A 16,369-nucleotide genomic window follows, 5' to 3' on the forward strand; every position below is an offset into this window, starting at 1 on the left:
CCAAACACATCCCAACAGTGAGCAAGGTTAAACATCCAAAAAGGATTGAAAACAATCCAGAATGAAACAACACACTTGAAGACATTACCAGTGTAGCTCTCTATACCCTTGCGAGGTATCCTTATTTTCATTTTAATTTTTGCTGTTTGTAGAATTTGTCCTTATTGAGCAAATAACCTATAAACTTAGCTTTCAAAATCTTAGAGAGGCAATAAGTCAAAAGGGGCTACTCTCTTGAATCTGGCAGAAAAATACCAGGAGAAGAAGGATTTTTTTCTCCCTCCATCATTTTCCCTCAACCAGTGTTTTCAGTCAATTAAAATTTGTACTCTAGGCCTTTTCCAGTTTGAAGCCACCCCAGCGTCTGTGATGAGCAATACTTCTTGTTTGGGCAGTCATTCATTATCTCCATTACCAAAAGGAGAATAGAGGACAATTACATTGTTTGGACGAATCAGAGTGTTAGGAGGAATATTTGTCTTGGTGGCCGAGTGCAGCACCTGACAGGCAGCGATTGATGGCCAGGAATGGGTGTGAGTGGCCCAAGCAGCCTCATAGGATGCAAATTACTGACTGTGGATTCCAATTTATCCTGTTCATTTTTCTTGCCCGTGCTGAAGACCATTAGTGGTTTTTGAAGCAGTGAAGGGGTCATTACTAATGTGGGCAGGCTCGAAGCAGGAGGCGGGAGGAGGGGAAAAGCCTTCTGTAATTACACAGCTTTCAGGAACAGGCTGGAGGCCCTAGCCAAAAAAGTGTCAACACCTCGCAATCAGAAAAATTTATTTTCATTTTATGCTTAACCCATATTAACTCAACATTATCATCTTTCTTTGTTAACATTTGCAGAATATTAAAAGCCTGGCTTCTATATTAATACAAATCTAGTTAACCCCTTTTGCTATACAGGGGGTTTTGTTTAACCTAATGGCATTTGGGTTTGCTAATAAGCCTTTGCACACATTTTGGATAATGTGTGCTATTATAGAAGATAAAATACCTGAAGAATAAAATCTTAGATGATTGAAAAATATTCACTCTCTCAAACACTGGAATGATTAGAATGTTTGAATGGAGGACTTTGTTGTTGCTGATGTCACCCTGTAATAATGTTGATGGGAAATATTTATTATTGAAGCCTGTCTAGTGTTGGAATGACTTTGACGTGATGGATAAAAGTTTACTTTTTTTGTTTAAGAAAACCAGTGAATTTAGAGCCAGGACTTATTTAACAGATCTGTTTAATAACGATGTAATGTAGATGGCACTGGGGGGTTGGGTAGTATCTCTTAAAGTTGATGTACAATTCTGAAATAACAATCCTTGGTTTCAGAATGAGAGAAGGATGTGGGCTGAACATGGGAGAACTGTTCATTGTAAATGTTGGTGAATTGTGTCGGGAAGTAAAGAATTAAAAAACACTAAAACCTATGGCTTCATTCTCTTACTGCCATACGGCAAGGTAAAAAGTAAAATTTCTGTATGAAGCATTGTATGTAATTGACTCCTTCTGACGTACAGTCATTGTGTGTGACCCTGTTAACCTAGAGCAGTAACCAGGAAAAGTGAAAGAACCTTCCACTGTCCCATAAAGGAGTCAGCAGAAATGCATTGTCAGTAAACTACGTTGTAATTGAATTGGTTGCCATGGTTTCCAAGAATACTCATGATTATATCCTGTCTCACTCTCCAAACTTTTACTGTCAATAACCTCATATTAACTAGGAAATACTGATTACACTGAGCCATATCACGAAGATAACATAGAATAAAGGCTTTCCATAGGTTTCCTAGGAAGCAAATTAAAATGGGCCTGAAACTCGTACCCTTAGTGTAACTGAAGCAGATAACCAAAAATTCTGATGTCATAACAAAAGGGCTTTACGTCCCAGGCTGATTAAAGAAACCGAATAACTTAAACACCTCGCTTTTTACCCCTGGCTCTCTAAAGTCTGGCAGGAATATGGGGGCTGCTAATACAGGTTTCTGGATTCTTGTCCCTGCCCACATTTCTCTGCACCTTATAAAAAAGCTGCGATTAGGAAAATCAAGCCATAGAGTAGAGAAATCACAAACAGTGGTTTCGTTCTTAGAAGTACGTGACTCTTGCTTAACTTCTGATGCATCTTTTAAAACATTTGTGTTTTCATTAGCATCCGTACCCTTCCGAAGAGCAGAAGAAACAGTTAGCGCAAGACACAGGACTTACAATTCTCCAAGTAAACAACTGGTGAGTGACCAACAATCCATGTCTTTCTCCCATGGCTAAAATGAGATTTCTAAATAACTGTTTGCTTTTTCTGTTTCTGCAACAAATGAAATTGAGGAGGATAACTTCTGTGTTTTCTACCTTGAGGTGCGAAAGTAGTGTTTAGGGAGAGAAAAAGGTAACCTAGGTAAATGGTTTTTGTAAGATTTATTCCTTTCCCTCTTTCCCTTGTCCCCTTTCTTTGCTGTGCTTCTCTGTCTCTCTCGCCATCTCGCTTTTCTCATTTCTGGGGCTTTAAAATTCTCAAATGGAACCACAGATTCTCTTCATGTCATTCCTGTTGAAAAGTGTTACCCACTCTGTGTTTCTTGCACAGTCCCCCTTGTGCGGAGTTACCCATTCTGGAAGGGTTTCTTTTGTCTAGGCTTTGAGTGGCAATGTAGATACAGGCTTTTTCATTTCTCGTAATGGAAATTTATTTACCCTAATTTTTTTTTTTTAACACAGGAAGAAAGGTTTTCCCGTTTTTAGCTTTGTGATTTGGCAGATTATTCCCTTGGTGGCGTATGGACCATCTCTCCTTTGTACATGGCTTAGAGGGTAACTGAGGAAAAGGAGGGGGCAGAGGATTAAATAAAATGATCACAGTGGCCAAGAAATGATATAGGAATTACTTATCAAAATACTGGCCCAGGTTTTATCAGCGGCTTAATTTTGTTCAGTACATTCTTGGGGTGATGTTCAGATTAATTGAACTGACAGTTCTCTTTCAAAATTCAGGGAAAGTATTTGCACGGATTTCAGGCCTTATACAAACTTAATTACATGGAACTCCATTTTATCATTCTAATTCCATGTAGCAGAGGTTGTATTTACAAATGAGAAGTCTCTGCCTTTATTCGCAGCTTTCCTTAATATATTTATCAAAGCAGGTTCATTTACAAAGTGCTCTATCTGTGGGGTACAGGCAGGCAGACATTAACAAAGCTTTTAGGTTTATCAGGCTCGCTGCCTGATGAGCTACCCGAGGGTCAATTGATTTTGTGGTTCTGTGATTCATTTTTTTCTCATTTTTCTAGGATCACAATGAGAGACATGCTTGGAGAATTAGCCAGTTTGTCTGCCTTATCTGTCAGGCAATTTTTTTTTTTCCCAGGGAAGTCAAGCTACTTAAATTGGCCACAGGAACTGCCGTTATCTGACTTTAATGCACCCTATAGTGTGGATAGCATTTCAATTACACCAGTAACCAAAGCTTAGCTGCAGCCTTTTCATGCCCAGTGCTGTACAGAAAGTGATGTGCCTACCTACAGAAGCAGAAAATTGAGTTGCCTTGCTTCTGTCAGGGTGATTAATGCAGAAATAAACTGCCAACCTGAAAAGAAAGGCAGAAAGAAAGGATAGACAATACAGACTTGAATTCACTTTAATTTTCTTCTACAGATTGGAACTATGTACATTTAAAGATACCCTTTAGACCAAAAACTTGAAATAAAGGCTATAATCTCCAGAGGGGGACATGTATGTGATTATGCATTGATAGGTGCCTTATAGAACATATACAAGCGTTGATGTTCTCATTTATGTTCGAGCACAGGTTATCAGTGGTCTAAACAATAATAAAATAATAAATTCTGTGCTAACTATGGGAGATGTATTTGCCCTTCATGTTATTTTATAAGATCCTGGTTACCAGACTGAGCTGTCTTATTACACAATGGTCCTTGATGCAGTTAATGGTGCTTTCCAACCGTAATCTTTTTTAGTAAATTTTGGGCAAGCTGAGGGAGGTTTTGATGAGATTTTTTTAAAGAGAAATGAAATATTTCTACATTGATATTTGGCACTGACATTTGAGGTCCCTCTTTTTGTAAGTATTGTTCCGTACCATCCATTTCCTGTCTTTCTTGATGTGGTCGGTCATTAGGCTTGAAGAGTAAAGAATTTTTAGTATCTAAAAACTAGTGTTTCTCACAATCAGACATCTGGTTACAACCTGGAAAGGGCACCTCTATTTTCTAAATTTCGTTGAGCCCCAAGGCATGTATGAAGAGTTCCATTGGTGTGATACTTTAAATGCCTTGTTTCTCTATTATTTGGGCTATATTTGCAACAGAATGCCAAGAGTTAGGATGTGACAGTCTATTGGACAATAGACTTTCCATAATATGGCATAAACGTTGACACCTAGGTCTCTACAAAATAATTCCATCCTTCTAATTTTCACACTTCCTTCTGAAGAAAAGGAGCCCTGTTGGTGCAGTGGTTAAAGTGCTCGGCTGCTAACCGAAAGGCCAGCAGTTTGAACCCACCAGCCGCTCCACAGAAGAAAGATCTGCTTCTGTAAACATCACAGCCTTGGAAACCCTATGGGGCAGCTCTACCCTGTCCTACAGGGTCGCTATGAATTGGAATCGACTCAGTGCCCATGGGTTTGGTTTGGTTTGGTTTTTGGTCTTCTGAAAAATCCTGTCATCCTGCCCTCAGGTCCAATTCTTAGTTAATGGTTACTGTAACTTTGATAATAACGTGTGACTCATGAGAATCGTACAGCAAATACCTCTAAAAGACTACCAACAATTTAATATAGTCACCGAGTTTCTCGGAGCTTCAGAAAGAAATTTAAGAGAGCATCAGCTACTTTAGTACCTTTTACAACTGTCCAACGTCTTGATGAAGACAGAAAGCTATCCAACCCAGTTTCCAAAGGCCTCATAGTCATTGTCCTTAAGTACAAAGTAATGACCAAGAGAGATGACAAGGATGGACTATAACCTATTTCTCTGAGTCCTGAAAACTCTTAGCCAAAACGGAAGGGGGATCAAAGAGGAGTTCCTAAACCTTGTTCATTCAGCTCTACTAGGAAAATGATACCCACTGCTCTAGTTTAGACCAGGAATTTAAAACTGTGGGCTGCAAGGTTATTCCACAAAGACTCTGAGTAGTATAGAAAGCATAAAAATCAGAAAATCATGGAAGACTTACTGTTCCGGCTCTGCTTCTCACTTACTTCTTAAAATAGAAAGGCCACGTAAGGTCAGGGTAAACAGCACTGTAAAGTAACATCTATAGTAATAAGCAATAGAACATGGTTCCACGCACTTGATGATAGCAATAAGCGATAAAACAGACCTGTTAAGATCAGTCGGTAGTTATGAACTTCAGAACAAATAAGCGAAGAGGAAGTTTAGGAGATAATTAAGAGAATTAAAGATGTGTTTTATCTTTGTGGCTGATGTTAGAAATAATGGGCTTTTTCAATGTGTTTACAGTAGGGAGTACACAAAAAATGATGATACAACCCAATCAAAATGTGATTTCAGGAAAGGAGTGGAGTTTATGCCACTCAGTCATATTTTTTTCTCTCCAGTTAAATCTCAGAAGGCCATAAATAATCAATGGCCTCATGAAGACTTTTTTTTTTTTTTTTAAGGATGATAACCAGAACCCTAATATATACACTTCACTGGTTAGTTGGTCGGGAATCACGTCAGCTGAAAAACAACCAAAGTGCACGCATTAGGAGAGAAGAAGAGCAAAGAACCAAATATCCTCAACCTGAGTACTCTCCTCCTAATGGAGAAGTAATTTTTTTTTTTTTACTGGTTTTAATGGAGAAGTGAATACGGTGTAATTTTTAACTGAATATTGATTAAAGCTCTAAGCATAAAATATAGCATCATGAGTAAAAAAATTCAGACTTGGGAGCCAGGCTCTGTGGCGTTAAAATTCTGATTCCACAATCTGTTAGATGTTTGACCTTCGGCAGCAAACTGCTTAACCTCCTTAAGCTTTAGTCCCCTCATCTGTGAAATGGGTATAATAGTCACATATATCTCATATGATTGTGAGAGTTAGGTGAAATACCACAGGTTAAGTGCTCAGCATACTGTGGGCACACACAATGAATCATAGCTATTGTTAAAATAGTTTAAAATGCGTACATAATTGTAAAAACCAGAGAAAAACATGGTGACTTTGTACGATGATATAAGTCATTAAATAACTAACAAATTGGAATGGTGATGTCGTCCAGGGGGAATTAGGCATATTTAAGGGAAATAAACCTTTAGTGCAGACAACTTACTACGCATAGCTTCTATGTTAAACAAAGATAGACTTTCGTAGCTTCTTAGATAATCTTTTTCTGTAGTTCTCTGATGCCAGGGAGGTAAGATTAGGGAGCCCTAGGAGGTAAGTGACTTCAAATAGCTGAGAAGTTTAGACGTTTTCAAGGAAAGTTTGGGTATTAACATTCTGGTATTTTCTCAGGAAACATGCTTACATTGACAAAAGAAAAAAAATTATTTTCTTAATGAGAAAGTTCTTAGGTGAATAATTTGTTGGGATACAGTCATACATCCTTGATGGTGATAATCATTAAAGTATGGCAAAACCTTGTCAATTCGAATCCCTTAAACTAAAAATCCAAGGAGTAAAATTCTAAGAGATTTTCATGTTCTCATGTAACTTGGTCCAGTGCTATATAATTAATATTAATTTTTTAAGTTCGTATTTCCAGATCAATTTTAAAGGAAGAAAAAGACTTTTAAAAGGTCCTATGTCACTGCAGTAATTGTAGTTTACCTATCCACCAACGAAATCCACAGGGTGGTCTGTTGACCGAATACAGGTATACTAGGAATAAAGGACTTACTTTCTTGATAGAAGGCTGTCTTCAGGGTCCCAAATAAAAAAAAATATGTAACTTAAATTTCAAAGAACTTTCCAGTTGAAGGTGGTTCAGAAGGTTTCTTTGTGTAACAGATAAAATGTCCTTGTTCAGTCTGTCAAACCCAAGATATTAAATATCTGTGTCCTTTTGCCCCACCTTCCTAGAATGGTCTTACCACAATCTTCCCAACTTTAACAGCTTTAATAATGGGATACCGCTGTTTAGAACTTCCTCGTGTTTTACCTATTTCATTTTGGCAGCACCGACCAATTTTTCCAGAATGTATGGGAGCCTGTTTAATTAGGACTAAAGGACGGTGCAGAGAGAAAGGTGGTATCTTGCAAATCAGTTTCCCTTTCTACTCTGTTCCCTGTCCTTTAGGAAGGCTCATTAACTATCCAGGTGACTTGGTTTTCTTACGTGTGAAATGGAATGATGCTGAGACCAAACGAGAATTTGTGTGTGGAAATACAATGTAGGTTCAAAGTGCCCTGAAAAGAAAAGATCGTATTTTCTTAGAAGAACTTCCCAGCCCTGATTAAAATATGGACAGGAACAGAGTGGTAGCCTAAGGAAAGCAATCATTTTCCTCAGGATTCCATCAGCCCAGAGAGGTTTGGGTGTCCCATGCTTTCCATTGCTGTGTACACTTGAAGGGCAGTAATTGTTGTAGGTGGACTTGGAGAAAGGAGGTCAATTTTGGTCCCTGTGTCAGCGAAATCTGCCCACCCAACTTCCAGCCTAATTAGCAGGAGGTAGGGTGAGTGGTAAAAGAGGGTCCACTTGTTTACAGCAGAGAAAAGTCATTTTCAAAGGTGTGTGTATTGTCATTCCACTGCAAGGAAAGCAGCCACAGGAAATTCATTGTAATATTAGGACATCAAGAGTAAGCAGGGAATTGAGGGGTATGATTTTGTAGTAAACATATGGAATAATTGGTCAGTGGTGCAAGAAATCTAAATGAGGTACAGAGACAGCTGAACACTTTCATCTCAGGAGAGAAAGGATTGAAGGATGGACTGATAAACCAGGGAGGTGGGGTTGAGATAAACCTAAAGGGAACAAGCCTGCTGGACTAAATATCCTCTTTCTGCTCAGCAGTTTTCACTGCTGCCATTTGTTAAACACATAGCTGCCGTCTTCAGTGATTATTTCCAAGTAACATCTATGTTTCTGAATAAAAATCTATTTGAATCTCCAGTCAGATTTGCCAGGTGCCAGATTCATTGTCAGCATTCAATGTGCTGAAGCTGCCGATGCTGAGGAAATGAATACAAAGAAGGGTGCTTTTGAACTCCAGTTTGGTGTGCTTGAGGTGAAAAATCCTTCCCTTTCAGATTGCCTCCTATGCCAGAAAAATCAGTGGCCCCTGGAAGGAGGCAGAGATGCCAACTAGCCCCATGAGGTCTTTTGCTAACTCAGAGCGTTTTCTTACCACCAGTCATTCATAAGGTGAAAGAACTAAGTTTGTGTTAGCAGGAGGGTTTGTAAGTCTCTTTCCATCTCTACCACAAGTTCAAGTCATACTGTCTCCACGGTCATACTAGCTTTTCTTGGCATTCACAATTATCTCTGAGAAGGAAACCGAGAGATGGTAGGAAGAGAGATGAAAAGGAAAACACACATGATTGATCTTTAACCAGAGGGATTGCCCTGAAATGTAAATGGATTTCATTTTGTTCTGCCTACAGCAAATGTAACCAGGGCTGACCGGGGCACACTGGCACATGGCACACCAGTTTTGAATCAGAGGAAGCGTTACCAGGTTCTCTTATTTCACTCCCTGCAGCAGATTCATGAGATTCCCACACCGATCTGAAAATTGAAGATACTTCGCGTACCTAGGCAACAGTGCTTCCGATCCATTGCTGTGCCACATGAGCTTTTTGTAGATACCTTCTCTCCTGTAGAGGTGGGGGTACCATTTCCAGAAATTGAGATTCAGCCCAAATTTGGGCAAGTAGCTCAGGCTCAGCAAGAGCCTTTTAAAAGTGGTAAACAAAGGGAGTAGAGGGGAAATAAAGGAAGGGGATGCCAGCGAGGGGGCTCAAAAGGGAGGTTTGCTGCAATCCTTTACATTCAATTATACCAGCTCCTTTGTGCTTTTCCCTTTCGCTCTGCAAAGAAAGAATGAAATATGGTTTTCATCGCAAGCTGGCAGCATTATCTCAGGATGCATATTTCTTTGCTGGGTTGGAATGCCAATAAGGGGAGAAAAAAAGTTCCTCGTTTAAAGGAAAGTACAGTACTACAGAGAAAACACAAAACAACAAAAAAAGGAATGCAACAAGTTTCTGAAGCAGTTCCAAAAAATGCCACTTAAACAAAATAGTGAAGTGAGAGGGGTTTTTTTGGAAGATAAAATGGCTCATGCTGGAAGTTATCGTTTTCAAGTCTCTAAATATGGCGATAAATTTGGGTAAGGTTGTTTTTGATATTTGAAGATTTTTAGAATTAATCCCCTCTCTTTCAATGGTGAAGACAATAATGCTACAGACAAGTCTTGGGTTAGCACAAGGCTCTACCTATTCCTGCACTTCATTATACCAGCATTTGGAAGAGAGACAAGGTTTGCTCAAATAACTCCTTTATGTGTCGCAATTGGCATGATCTACATGGCTTCTCAAAGTAACACAGAAATAAAAGTCTATATTTCAGGGGGTTTGTGTGATTTTCAAGTAGGATGTTATTGACTTCGCTATGTACTTATTTTCAAGTAAGAAAAAAATGAAGATAACCTCTTGAAAATATTGCAGAATTATCCTGTAACCATTCATTCATTAAACATTCCTAACCCCAGTCACAGATGGTGGATAAAGTAGAAGTCGTATTTTAAGGAACCATTTTTTTTTTTTTTTAATGAATTTTCAAAGTATCTGCTAAGTTATTTCCAGAATGCTTTTAAACGCAAAGTTTCAACAGTGCCCCTAAATTAGAAGCTATCGAAAGGCAGAAAGATAGACTGTAATATACCAATACCATATTGTTTACTTTCACTAAATTTTTTCTCCTAAAAGTAAGAGTCTTGGTGGCTACAGCCTGGTTTTAAATTCTGTCCTTTTGACCACATTGGTGCCTTTTCAAGTACTTTTTTTTTCCTCATTTCTTCCTCTACCCACAGTATAGAGTATTTTTATACTTCTTTCAAAAAATTCACTCTCAGAGAAATAAGTACTTTATGAATAGTCTATAGATCAGCTCCTCATTCACTTCACTCATTCATTCATGCACTCATTCACTGGAGAGCAGCCTTCGAAAAATTACTTAATTGAGAATCTGCTCTGTTAATGAGTAAATGTAGGTCCTATTAACCTTGTGATCTTGAGGACTTGTTTTGTTGTTGTTGCTGGTGTTTTTATTGTGTGGATTTTTCAAGTATGAGAGAGAGAGAGAGAGAGCATTGATTAGATGGCACTTCCTGCTGCTTACTCCAGGAACTCTATCCAATTCACAACACTCAGAAGTATTCCTTTTATGGTTTCAAAAAGAAAATACTTTTTTATCTACAAAATTATTAGAAACTTGGGTAGAGAAATACATAGAATCTTATTTCGTGTGTTGTGTGTGCATGTTTTTTGCTTTCAGATCTTTTGCTTCATTGTTTTACTGTAATCATAATAGAAAATTTTTCTGGTGTGTCTGTGTGTGTGTGTGTGTACATGAATCAGAACCACTGTTGCTGACTGATCATTCAGCATAGATTTGCAGCTCACTCCCAGCCTTCACCCAGAATCATTAATTCTGCACTTAATTTGGAACATATGCAAAGTTCTTTCTCTTTTTGCTTTGCAAGGTAAACATTGAGAGATATGAGAATTCCCGTGTGTCTCTAGATACAGCTTATCTTTTAGATAAGTCCCTGCAAGCTGAAGTTTCAGGCTGTTTAATGTTGACCTCTTGAGTTCCAAACTTCCTTAAAGCCTGTAGATAAGCAACAAACTTTAGCAGTAATTACTAAAGGAGTGAATGGGACAGTGGATTAATCCCCAAAGATCTGAATTCAAATCTGCCTTAAAGCCTACAGGTGAAAAATCTCTTCAATGTTCTCAGCTTAATGGTTTCATTTCAATCCTTGAGCAAGGAATGGACCATTCCTAAGAATACTTATTTAGAGGATTCATTTTTCCACTACTGATTCATAGATACCCCTCATAGAGATGGTTACAGATATCCGGATACTTTTCACCTATTATCAGCATTTGGGTAATTTCAAGAGTAAAATATCACCTATTTCAAATCCTGGTTTTGGAGATAATTTCACTTCAGTTTATGAAACACATAATTTTCAGCTTTATTTGTGCACATTGTTTTCTTCCTTCAGAAGAGGGGACTGGGATCCCAGTAGATGATGGATGGGAATATTCAAAGTAATGCATGTGATTAAATGCTTAAGGAGACGGGTAATACCCACTACCCACTGCCGTCGAGTCAATTCCAACTCATAGCGACCCTATAGGACAGAGTAGAACTGCCCCATAGAGTTTCCAAGGAGCGCCTGGTGGATTTGAACTGCCGACCTTTTGGTTAGCAGCCGTAGCACTTAAGCACTACGTCACCAGGGTAAGGAGATGGGTAAAGTAGTCTTTAAAAAAATGGGATCTGATTCCCATTGCTGTATTTGTCAGTTCAGTCGAAAGATGCACAGGTGTTCTTAAGTGCCCATGGGCAAATTTCCTCTTCATAGAAGGTTTGCAGAAAGTTGCTGAATGGAATTTGGTCACAGCTGGTTTATTTCCTGTGTTCCCTAGAGCTGGTTTAGATATGGTGAGTTCCCAATACCTTCTTAGCTGTGAGGTACTGCATCTTGATGGTCTTAGATCTGTGTGATTCAGCGTGGCTCTTTGCTTTGCTAAACACACAGGTTTCCTGTTATCCTGTGATGTTCCCACGGCTTCTGTGTTTTTGTGTTTCTTTAGTGGAATGGGCTAGTGTAGAAGAAGAATGTGAGAGAAGAAAGTAGAAACTCCCTGTGGAGCAGAATAGTAGAAATCATAAGGATTAACTTTTCTTGTAATTTTTTCATAATGAAATTGCTAAAGCAATGTCAGTAAACAGAGAACAAGTGATGTGTAACATAATTAGCACCAAAGGGAACATAATAGGTTACTTATTAAAATCCATAGACAGATTATATGACCCCGTCGGGTCCAGGGACCAGAGATCACGTGACTTGGTGTGTCTTTTCTGAGGTAAGCACCCCATTGCACTTTGTCAGCTTACTGGCTTCTGACATTAAATAAGCTTCAGGTATGATTTATTGAGTAGCCTTTTGACAGGAGCTGGAAGCTGAAATCTTCTAGTCCTTGCTGAGCCTCGGCTCTGTTTTCATTACCTTCTCCAAGTATTACATTTAGTCAACCGAGTTATGTGTAGTTCTGGGAGAATCTCTCCTGCTCCCAGAAGTCATTGTTTCACTCATAATAAAATTATGCTATCAATTTGCCACAAGAGAAACACTGGAGTTCACTAAATTATTGCCATGTGTTTTGCACTAAAGACAAAGTGATACCAATTAAAAAAACAACCACCCTGAATTTACTTTTTAATGGTGTGCGGGGAGGAGCGAGCCAGGCTCACAAGGGAGGTCATGTCTCCCTTCTACACGTTACAAATTTCATTTTCCTTAATTAGAAAATGGCGCTTATGGAGAATGAGCAGGGGGTTTAAGTAGGGGAAGAAGAAAGAATGAAACCTGAGCTGAGCCCTAAATAATGTCGGAAAATGACAACTTGCCTCCCACAAGACTATTTCATTTGAGAGATTTGCTAGGTTACATTAGGCTCAGATAGATCTTTCTGGAAATGGGGCCATAACCCACAGACTAAAAAATGCCCCAGTTCCAAAATTCTGTAGATAAGTCAAATCCATACTTTGGTTGCATCGCAGCGACAAGTACTCTGCAGCTCTCACTTAGAGTCACGTTTTCAGGATGCTGTGTCCCTAGGGATCTGAGCATTAGTTATGATGTAAGAGTGTGATGCCTTCAGATGATCAGCAGGAAGTAATATCCTGCTGTCTCAATTCGTCTTGTACTAGATTAATTAAGGAATTGCCAATAATTTGGTCTCAGAAGGAAAGCTGGCTTATCCCAAACCCTGAATAAATAATGCCTGCCAATTTGCTATCAGGTTGGTGATGAAGTGAATTCAAAATTGTAGATATTATGAATACGTCAAAATCCATTACAACAGAAAATCTTTATACAATAAAAATATTTCCAGCCCCAGGCAGCAGTTCACTAATTTCACACAATTCTTCTAATGATACGATTTTATTAAGCGATTGTGGGCAACTTTTTCCACTGTATTATAATAAGTCGTATCTGTTCAGAAGACAAACAGGTACAATTTCTTGGGAAAATTGGCAGTTCATGGAGATGATATAATATTCCCAACATCACCAATAAATCATTAACAAAGAAATAAAATGAGGACCTTGCTAGACCTTTCTAGAAAGTCTTTTAAACTCTTCCATGGCCTAATGGCAGCTATTACAAGTAGACCAAAATGGATCCAAAAAGAAAGTGATTCTTCTAAGCATCATTACAGAATAAAACTAGGTTGTATTTCATGAGTAATAGCTTTGATCTTTGACCCTTTCAAAACTAGGTGATGGTCTGAAATCATTTCTGGATTGGTTTTATTTTTTCTGCCTTATAAGTGACAACAAGATTATTTAGAACCACAAGTATCAGTTCTTAGTAGGTACCCAGAATTTTTTGTTGAATTGAATTCAAATGAATCTAGGGGGAAGGTTGGGGAAGAAAATGTACATGAAAGGCCGTTATTGAGGTGAGAGGATGACTTTACACATGCCATTTCTCGGAGGAGATTATAGTTGACGTTAGTTTTTAATTAGAGGAAGGAAGCATTTTAGTAGCTCCATAGAAATAGTATACAAGAACATGAAAGTGGAGAAATTGAGTCAAGGAGTCTGGGAGGAAACCCACTTCCCTGACTAGAGGAAAAGAGTTTTACAAGTACGTAACAGTGAGGGAGACAGACAACCCAGTCCTCAGGGTTATAGTGGGAACAGTATACAAGAAGTTTCAGTGTTCAGGCAAAGGATGATGCAATATGGTGTGTTAAAGGGACTGCCTGGAACATCAGCAGCTGGGGTCTAGTTCCAGCTCAAACGATTAGGTGATATTGGGCAATTTCGCCTTTTTCAGTATCTGTTCCCTCATCTATAAAAAAAAGGGGACTGGGTAATTTTTAAGACCCTTTCAGTCTTTAAAATTCTGTTATTTTATGATTCTAAGCCTGTGAATGGAAAAAAAAAAAAAAAACCTAGTCAAAGTGAGTGAGAGGAAAACGATTTTAACCATTGTGTTTTGCATCGAGTAGGAGAGAGAGAGAGAGACCAGTTATTGTAGACCACAGATGACTTAAACAGAGCCTGAATCAGAGATTCAGTTATTAAAACGAAGAAAGAGAGAGAGATTTTATCCCTATTGTTAGAAAATGTGGCAGGACTTGGTGACTAATTCGACATGGGGAGGGGGGCGGTGGGATAAAAAAGGAGCAGAAGACAGCTCCGGGATCTGTGCTTTGGGGAACAAGGGCTGGGGGATTCTTTCCACAATGACAGCAGGTTTAAGTGTGGCCTGATGGTTTCTCAGGGAAGATGATTTTGTTTTCACAATAGATAACATAAAAAAGAGATGAGTCCTGTAGGGGAAGAGGTCAGAATAACAGGAAGCACTGTGGGACCTGGCAAGGGGAGGGAAACGTAGGTGTGGGGTACAGATGTTATTCAAGGCCCTGGGAGCAGATGAGCTCATCCAGAAAGAGAGGGGAGGCCTTACTGAGAGAGGGCACTGGGAGGAGCTTAGGGGTGAGTCCACACTGATTCCTGTTATTTAAAGGGTCCCTGAGAAGACTGCACCATCTGTGGTTACACGGGAGCTACCCAAGGTGGAGAGCTAACAAGATTGCAGTAGTTCCCAGGTGGAAAGACCAACTAGGATGAAAAATGTTTTACACCTGTTTAAAGCATGCAGTTCTTCATAAAAATGGGATCCGAAGCGAAGGAAAGAAGTAAATCTTTCTTTTTTCAAGTTTAGATAGGATGATAAAGGTGTAAACTTTTTATACCATAAAAGTTTAGGCTTAGACATCCCGCGATCTTCCATAGTTGTGATGGTTAAAACTCTTGCAAGATTGTGGAATTTCACTGTGGATTTTTTTCTCCCTTTGTGAAAGTTCTTGGCACTCTTCTCCCTGACAGGTGGGCAACAAAACAAAAGCGATCTTCCTAATAGTGTGTTGTGGTTCTGGCTGTAAAGAGCATGGACCTTTTGCTGTGGGTGAGCACCACTCTAAAGTAATTTGCCTCAACAGTGACCATTCATACTCTTTTGGCTTGTCACTTTCATAGCGATTTATAAATTTTTAAAAGGCAGCACTAGAGAAAAATGAAACACTGTCTTATAAAAAGTATATCTTATTTAGCTTTTATGTAGAGGCTATGCACAGTGCCTTATCTTAATCATTTTGATAAGCTGTTTCTTAAAGCTCTCTTGCAAAGTAGAGAGCCCCATTCAGAAGGCCAAAAGAGCTCAAACACCAGGTCAAAGTTACATGTAGCATTTCACAAAAAGTTATTGAACTTGGACTCCTTTAGATGACCAGACCAAATGATTTCCCTGCCAGGACAGTCACCTTTGTTTGTCATAGTTGTTTAAACTGACTCTAGACATTGAAATTTTTGGAACTAATTGTCTACTTTGTCTATTCCTGTCAACATAGCAAGGGAGGAAGAAGGTCAGGCATTTACCAGTAGCTACTTTTTTTTTTTTTTTTTACTCTGCTTAGCTATAATTATACTTTAAAAAAAAAAAACCATTGCCATCGACTCGTTTCCAACTCATAACAACACTATGGGACAGAGTAGAACTTCCCCATAGGGGTCCCAAGGAACGGTTTGTGGATTCAAACTGCTGACCTTTTGGTTGGCAGCTGTAGCTCTTAACCACTGTGTCACCAGGACCCCTATATTTAAATCAGTGGGGCATTTGCAATGTATACCCAACATCTCATTTGACCTCAAAACACAATTTAAGCAACATGTCAGGTCCCCCCCCCCCCCACCCCAACGCCCCGGCTTGGGAGTTGTACTTTGCTTTTAAAGCTTTCTGGTCTGTAAAGTCAGTTTCTCACTGAAGAGCCTTCTCATTCCCTAAGAGTCTCTTTCATGGGTTGCTTGTTCACCATCTGGGTTCATCACTATCAAGAGTTCTTTCAAAAATAAACATATTCCTCTTTGAATATAATCATTGGGTTCCACAAGTACAGATGAACCCCAGAAACCAAAACAATGACTTTGAAAATTTTCTGAAACGATTATCTTTCCCCCTTGACTGCAATAAATGAATCATTCTTCCTATCCATCCAGTCCTGACTATATTTAGAGTAATACATGAACATTTGCAATTTCTTCAGAAATCTGGGCATTCATAATGAAAAGAGTGGTGGAACAGGTTG

At 38.9% G+C, this 16,369-nt stretch overlaps 1 protein-coding gene across 7 annotated transcripts in view; it reads left to right on the forward strand.

Annotated features, from left to right (window-relative positions):
- Positions 1-16,369, forward strand: part of MEIS2 (Meis homeobox 2) — a 231,033-nt gene that overhangs the window by 158,886 nt on the left and 55,778 nt on the right. For all 7 annotated transcript variants that reach the window (XM_049899629.1, XM_049899632.1, XM_049899631.1 and 4 more), the window contains one exon: positions 2,154-2,230. In XM_049899629.1, coding sequence (XP_049755586.1) covers positions 2,154-2,230 — 77 coding nt within the window. The remainder of the gene's footprint in view (positions 1-2,153; positions 2,231-16,369) is intronic.

This window comes from Elephas maximus, chromosome 10 (genome assembly GCF_024166365.1).
Source record: "Elephas maximus indicus isolate mEleMax1 chromosome 10, mEleMax1 primary haplotype, whole genome shotgun sequence".
NCBI lineage: Eukaryota > Metazoa > Chordata > Mammalia > Proboscidea > Elephantidae > Elephas > Elephas maximus.